The sequence below is a fragment of the Oncorhynchus clarkii genome, chromosome 28 (assembly GCF_045791955.1).
Source record: "Oncorhynchus clarkii lewisi isolate Uvic-CL-2024 chromosome 28, UVic_Ocla_1.0, whole genome shotgun sequence".
Taxonomy (NCBI): domain Eukaryota; kingdom Metazoa; phylum Chordata; class Actinopteri; order Salmoniformes; family Salmonidae; genus Oncorhynchus; species Oncorhynchus clarkii.
In genome coordinates, this window is record NC_092174.1 from 35,883,980 (window position 1) to 35,891,881 (window position 7,902).

The 7,902-nt window shown below is 43.2% G+C and overlaps 1 protein-coding gene across 1 annotated transcript; it reads right to left on the reverse strand.

Moving 5' to 3' along the window:
- Positions 1–2,854: 2,854 nt before the first annotated feature.
- LOC139387227 (relaxin-3 receptor 1-like) lies at positions 2,855–5,204 on the reverse strand. The gene is made up of 3 exons (XM_071133325.1): positions 5,013–5,204; positions 3,573–4,013; positions 2,855–3,445 (listed from the first exon to the last, which is right to left on the reverse strand). Exons 1-3 carry the CDS (start codon positions 5,202–5,204, stop codon positions 2,855–2,857), a joined length of 1,224 nt encoding a protein of 407 aa, XP_070989426.1.
- Between the last annotated feature and the right edge of the window lie 2,698 nt (positions 5,205–7,902).

Sequence of the window (7,902 nt, forward strand, 5' to 3'; positions counted from 1 at the left end):
GGGTTTCAAGTCCGGAGACGGAGATACCCGTTGAATTAACCGTTTGATTGTGGGTATTCGTGTGTGCTTGGGGTTATTGTCTTGCTGGAAGATACACTTGCAGCCAAGTTTCAACCTCCTGGCAGAGGCAATTAGGTTTTTGGCTAAAATGTCCTGGTACTGGGTAAAGTTCATGATGCCGTTGACCTTAACACGGGCCCCAGGACCAATGGAAGCAAAATAGCCCCATAACATCAAAGATACACCACCATATTTTACAGTAGGTATGTGGTTCCTTTCTGCGTTCTCATTTCGACGACAAACCCACCACTGGTGTGCGTGGGAAAAGAGTTTGATTTTCATGACATGTGACCAAAGCACTGGTTCCAATCCAAGTGCCAAGCCCTTTAGCAGACTCATCTTAGGATCAGTGCTTTGGTCAGATGACATGAAAAGCTCTTTGGCCACACGCAGAAAATAACCCCATACAATGGCTTGTAATTCACCTCCTTTGGCATTTTTCCTATTTTGTTGCCTTACAACCTGGAATTAAAATGCATTTTTGGGAGGTTTGTATCATTTGATTTACACAACATGCCTACCACTTTGAAGATGCAAATTTGTTTTTCTTGTGAAACAAACAAGAAATTAGAAAACTTGAGCGTGCATAACTATTCACCCCCCCCAAAGTCAATACTTTGTAGAGCTACCTTTTGCAGCAATTACAGCTGCAAGTCTCTTGGGGTATGTCTCTATAAGCTTGGCACATCTAGCCACTGGGATTTTTGCCCATTCTTCAAGGCAAAACTGCTCCAGCTCCATCAAGTTGGATGGGTTCCACTGATGTACAGCAATCTTTAAGTCATACCACAGATTCTCAATTTGATTGAGGTCTGGGCTTTGATTAGGCCATTCCAAGACATTTACAAGTTTCCCCATAAACCACTCGAGTGTTGCTTTAGCAGCATGCTTAGGGTCATGGTCCTGCTGGAAGGTGAACCTCCATCACAGTCTCAAATCTCTGGAAGACTGAAACAGCTTTCCTTCAAGAATTTCCCTGTATTTAGCGCCATCCATCATTCCTTCAATTCTGACCAGTTTCCCAGTCCCTGCTGATGAAAAATATCCCCACAGCATGGGGATGTTGTTCTCGGGGTGATGAGAGGTATTGGGTTTGTGCCAGACATAGCGTTTTCCTTGATGGCCAAAAAGCTCAATTTTAGTTTCATCTGACCAGAGTACCTTCTTCCAGTTTTTTTATGTTTGGGGAGTCTCCCACATGCCTTTTGGTGAACACCAAACATGTTTGCTTATTTTTTCTTGCCACTCTTTCGTAAAACTCTGTGGAATGTACAGCTTAAAGTGGTCCTATGGAGATACTCCAATCTCCGCTGTGGAGCTTTGCAGCTCCTTCAGGGTTATCTTTGGTCTTTTTGTTGCCTCTCTGATTACTGCCCTCCTTGCCTGGTAAGTGAGTTTTGGTTACTGGCCCTCTCTTGGCAGGTTTGTTGTGGTGCCATATTCTTTCCATTTTTTAATAATGGATTTAATGGTGCTCCATGGGATGTTCAAAGTTTCTGATATTTTTTTATAACCCAACCCTGGTCTGTACTTTTCCACAACTTTGTCCCTGAGCTGTTTGGAGAGTTCCTTGGTCTTCATAGAGCTGGTTGCTTGGTGGTGCCCCTTGCTAACTGGTGTTGCAGACTCTGGGGCCTTTCAGAACAGATATACTGAGAGCCTGTGACAGATCATGTGACACTTAGATTACACACAAGTGGACTTTATTTAACTAATTATGTGACTTCTGAAGGTAATTGGTTGCACCAGATCTTATTTGGGGTTTCATAGCAAAGGGGTGAATACTTATGTACGCACCACTTTTCCCTTTGTGATTTTTTTTAGAATTTATTTTAAACAAATCATTTTTTAAATTTCACTTCACCAATTTGGACTATTTTGTGCATATCCATTACATGAACTCTAAATAAAAATACATTTAAATTACAGGTTGTAATGCAACAAAATAGGATAAACGTCAAGGGGGTGAATACTTTTGCAAGGCACTGTACCTACTGTAAAATATAGTGGTGGATCTTTGATGTTATGGGGTTATTTTGCTTCCACTGGTTATCACTGTATGTCTAATAAATCATTGTATGTGTTCATTTAATGAAAATAACTCCAAAATAAATATTTTTTAGATTAATTTACCTGAGCCTTCTTTGGCCCTTAAAATGCTCAGTCTGATCATGTGGGCGTTAGGAAACAAATGTGAAAATATTGACATACACAGCCCTGATTAGCTGATAGGATGTTCTTGAGCCCACCCCCTTGCCCAGATGAACAGTTATTGGTCTATTATAGTCAGATCTTATTGTGAAGTCATGATGTGGGGCCCAAAGTCCCATCCCACCTGAACAGGATGACATTTCAGGAGAATTTTCAAACAGCTCTTACACAAAAAACACGGAAATCACATTTTAACTGCACTGCCCATTTAGTAGTCTCACACTGATATCTCCACTCCATTCCAACAATACCTTACTAATGTGTGTGTCCAATGAATCAAGAAAATGCATATGTCAGTATATTAATTGGGGTTTCTTAAACTATCGGTCAGGACCCAAAGTGGGCCCTGGGCATGTGGGTCGCTAGTTAAGAGAATACATCTATATTCACACACTGTTTCTTCTTAATTTGAGTCGCCGGAGGACGGTATATTTCTCATTTGGGTCTCGAGCTGAAAACATTTAATCAATTACTCATGTAGGCTACTTTCCAACTTGACTGTTCCTGACCTGTACAGCAGCCTCCACTATGAGACACTTGTAAATGAAATGCATCCTTAACATCCTTATGGCCCTCCAGTCAGTCACACGTTGACATCCCTGTGTGTAACCACCCTGCTAGGCGGTGCCTCCTCCACTCTCTTCCCCCTCAGAGCCAGGGTGAGAAAGTTCCTGATGGACAGCGAGACTCGGAGCAGCAGCTTCTTGAGTCCGGCCCTGTACTCCTGTCGCATCAGGCAGTACAGCACGGGGTTCAGGCAGCTGTTGGTGTGAGCCAAGCAAACAGTCAGAGGGAAAGCATAGGCCTGGGCATTGTAGAAGGCCTTACTAAAGGGCACCAGGTCAAATTTTATCAGCACTCCCCATAGTGTCAGAGCCTGGTTGGGCAGCCAGCAGAGGAAGAAGGAGAGCACCAAGATGGTCACCGAGCGGGTCACTTTGGAGCGGCGCCGTTGATGGGACCTCTCTGAACTCTCCATGACCCCAACGCTGCCAACTACGCCACTGACTCGCCGGCTCAGGAGGAGGTAGCACACGCTGATCACTACCAAGGGAACCACAAATCCCAGCAGTACCTTCTGTGTCTGGTAGAGGCCCAGTAGAACCTGAGAGTCCCAGTGACCCGAGGCAGATCCAGAAAACCGGACGAGACACAGCTCATCATCCGCAGACACCTAGAAACATCAAAAACACTACAATGGAATTAAATGTTTGACATCAACTGATGCGTTTTGTCTCGATGTACACACCAACAGCCTTACATGCATTCTTAAATTGGCAAATAAAATCAGTCAAACAAACCTGGACTGTGGTGGAGTAGATGGCGTGGGGCATCGTGACCGCCAGTGACACCACCCAGATGGCTAAACTGGCCCACTTGGCACGAGCCGCAGCCATGTTGGGGCTGCTTATCCTCAGTGAGGAGGCGAGGGAGCAGTAGCGAGCCACGCTCATGGCTGTCAAGAAGAAGACGCTAGCGTACATGTTCATGGTGGTCACAGAGCTGACAATCTTACACATGACCCTGCCGAAGGGCCAGCGGAAGTCCAGGGCAGTGTCCACAGCCCAGAAGGGCAGGGTGAGGACGAACTGGAGGTCAGTCACGGCCAGGCTCCTCACAAAGAAGTCAATAGATGAGTGGTGCAACTGGTGGCGGGAGTGGAGAAGGAACAGCGCCAGGAGGTTTCCCACCAGCCCCAGAGCACACACCACCAGGTAGACCAGAGCAATGACCACACGCATCTGGAAGAAGGAAACACAGTCAAGAGTCAAATCCTGATACATAATGGTTTGGTACAGTCATTAATTAATAATAATCAAAAATTAAACTAATAAAGTTCATCTTAAATTGATTTATCCTAACCCACAACAACAAAAATATATTTTATATCAAGATAATCTACCTTTAGGACTTTAAAGCTGGGATCTTTAAACTTAAAATATGTAACTTTTTGGGTGACCCCGCTAAATTAAAATAGATGTGAGTTATAGTCTGTCATTCTCATTGAAAGTGAGTTCAATCTGTCATTCTCATTGAAAGTGAGTTCAATATATCATTCTCATTGAAAGTGAGTTCAATCTGTCATTCTCATTGAAAGCAAGTCTAAGAAGCGGTAGATCTGTTGTAGGTGTGCTATTTATATGCTTCCAGTTCTTAAATTTCGTTTTTGCATCTTTTATTTTCAGTTTTGTACACCAGCTTCAATCTAAATACAATATTAGTGGTTATGAAAAATATATTTCAGAGGTTTAGCTGGTACAACGATTCTCTACACTATACTTGCGTGTTTTGTCACAAACAAAACTTAAGCAAATTATTCGAATTTTAGCAACCAGGAAATTGAGCAATTTATGCAGAGTGCATCTTTAATGGGGAAACTGACATGTCCATTCGCGATATTACAACAACAAAGAAGTCACTGAAAACAACTAACATGCTGAGCTACACTCCTCAGTTCGGTGGGGCGGCCAGTGGCACCATTTCCCCATGCCAATGAGGTAAAATAATGTGTCTTGGTCAGACTTCTTGCAAAAGATTAGTTAGTGCTAGTCTGGAAGAAAAGCCTGCACAACCAGTAGTAGCTCTCTAGGTCCAGAGTTGCAGATCCCTGAGCATCACTTCTCTATGGGCTAGCAGGGCTACTATGAAGTAGGATGAAGTTACACCTGATCTAAACTTAGTTTTGCGTTTGTCACCCTAATGGTTAGGACTTTTGGAGGATATTCAGAACACACACCCACCGTCATGTTCGCGCTGTCCCCATACAGCTCCGGAGCAGAGTCTCTGGAGAGGAGATGGAGCCAGCAGTCCAGCGAGAGGTTGTGGAGCGATTCTCCGGACAGGTTAGCCTGCTCTGGGTTCTCCACGTCCTCCTGATCCCCTACACGCCCACTCAGACCCAGGTGGCGCAAACTGCTGTTATTCTGATGCATGGTTCTTCTCTAACATTCAGCAGAACACAACGCATGAAAACAGGGTCTCACATCACCCAAAGTGTGAAGTAATGGTACAAAGATTTCGAGTTGAGTAAACTCAACATATCCAAATTCCAACCGCACCGTTTTTGTAAGAATACACATTTTGTGTTTTAGGAAACAGTCATTGTTCGTAAATATTCACCGTTTTTTCGTTTCATTTGAATGTGCTTGTTCAAGTCCGACTTGTTTCTGAAAGAGTTGCATCACTCGTCTAGTCTGCGCTTTTTATACGGATTGAGATGCCATGCGCGAGTAAAGTCTCCGAGAATTCGCGCTGTGCGGTTGCTATCACTCCATCACGTGCATAAAATGGGGGGAGAGTAGGGGTGAGAATGTGGAGGGCTGCAGACTGCTCTCAAATAATTTAGTATTATTCTGTACATAAAGCCGAGGCACTACAAGTAGTATAATATGTTATGTTTTGTATGGTATGTATTCATTTGTGGATATCCATCACCCATTTAGTATGATATGTTCCAAATTACAATTAGTATTAAATGTTGCCTATTTGCTAAACATACAATATGTTACGAATTGTGTCCAGCGATACTGGTCCAGGTTAACAATACAGTCGTGGCCAAAAGATTTGAGAATGACACAAATATTAATTTTCACAAAGTTTGCTGCTTCAGTGTCTTTAGATATTTTTGTCAGATGTTACTATGGAATCCTGAAGTATAATTACAAGCATTTGATAATTGTCAAAGGCTTTTATTGACAATTACATGAAGTTGATGCATATAGTCAATATTTGCAGTGTTGACCCTTCTTTTTCAAGATCTCTGCAATCTGCCCTGGCATGCTGTCAATTAACTTCTGGGCCACATCCTGACTGATGGCAGCCCATTCTTGCATAATCGATGCTTGGAGTTTGTCAGAATATGTGGGGTTTTGTTTGTCCACCCGCCTCTTGAGGATTGACCACACGTTCTCAATGGGATTAAGGTCTGGGGAGTTTCCTGGCCATGGACCCAAAATATCGATGTGTTGTTCCCCGAGCCACTTAGTTATCACTTTTGCCTTATGGCAAGGTGCTCCATCATGCTGGAAAAGGCATTGTTCGTCACCAAACTGTACCTGGATGGGGGAGAGGTTGCTCTCGGAGGATGTGTTGGTACCATTCTTTATTCATTGCTGTGTTCTTAAGCAAAATTGTGAGTGAGCCCACTCCCTTGGCTGAGAAGCAACCCCACACATGAATGGTCTCAGGATGCTTTACTGTTGGCATGACACAGGACTGAAGGTAGCGCTCACCTTGTCTTCTCCGAACAAGCTTTTTTCCGGATGCCCCAAACAATCGGAAAGGGGATTCATCAGAGAAAATGACTTTACCCCAGTCCTCAGCAGTCCAAACCCTGTACCTTTTGTAGAATATCAGTCTGTCCCTGATGTTTTTCCTGGAGAGAAGTGGCTTCTTTGCTGCCCTTCTTGAGACCAGGCCATCCTCCAAAAGTATTTGCCTCACTGTGCGTGCAGATGCACTCACACCTGCCTGCTGCCATTCCTGAGCAAGCTCTGTTCTGGTGGGCCCCGATCCTGCAGCTGAATCAACTTTTGGAGACGGTCCTGGCGCTTGCTGGACTTTCTTGGGTGCCCTGAAGCCTTCTTCACAACAATTGAACCGCTCTCCTTGAAGTTCTCGATGACCCTCCTTTTGAAGCTTCCAGTCTGTTATTCGAACTCAATCAGCATGACAGAGTGATCTCCAGCCTTGTCCTCGTCAACACTCACACCTGTGTTAACGAGAGAATCACTGACATGATGTCAGCTGGTCCTTTTGTGGCAGGGCTGAAATGCAATGGAAATGTTTTTTAGGGATTCAGTTCATTTGCATGGCAAAGAGGGACTTTGCAATCAATTGCAATTCATCTTATCACTCTTCTTAACATTCTGGAGTATATGCAAATTGCCATCATACATACTGAGGCAGCAGACTTTGTAAAAATGTATATTTGTGTCATTCTCAAAACCTTTGGCCACGACTGTACATACTGCTCAAAGATGTATGGCAGACGTGGTGTGTGGGATGTGATTGTTCTGTTGTACTTGGGGACTTTGGTGGGGTAGTACCTCTGCTCCTCAACTCTGTGTTTGAGGGGCAATCATCATCACAACATCCCAGACTCATTGTGACCGGTGTTCTTTTATCTTGGAGTGTGTTCCGGACATAGATTTTTCTGAGTGCTACTGATTCTTAATAACATAGTAGGCCTATGGGGCGCTAAAAGTCCTTATGAATATTCACTATTTGTCATATACATATGAGGTCATTTAAAGTGTTCCATGTAATTTAATTGAAATGATGTGGAAACAATGTTGATTCATCCAATGTGAACCTTCTATCTATCTCTCTCTCTCTGTATCTCTCTCTCTCCCTGTCTTTCTCCTCTCTATCTATCTGTATCTCTCTCTGTATCTCTGTCTCTCTTTCGCTCAGACACATCAATGAAACTTAAATAACAAGTTATATCAAAGTACAGTAAGTGAAGTATTATTATTATTATTACTTTTTTTTTATTTTTATTTTTTTATTTTTTTATTTTACCCCTTTTTCTCCCCAATTTCGTGGTATCCAATTGTTGTAGTAGCTACTATCTTGTCTCATTGTTCAGTAGCCACCTTTTTCAGTAAATCTCTATATTACGGATCTCTA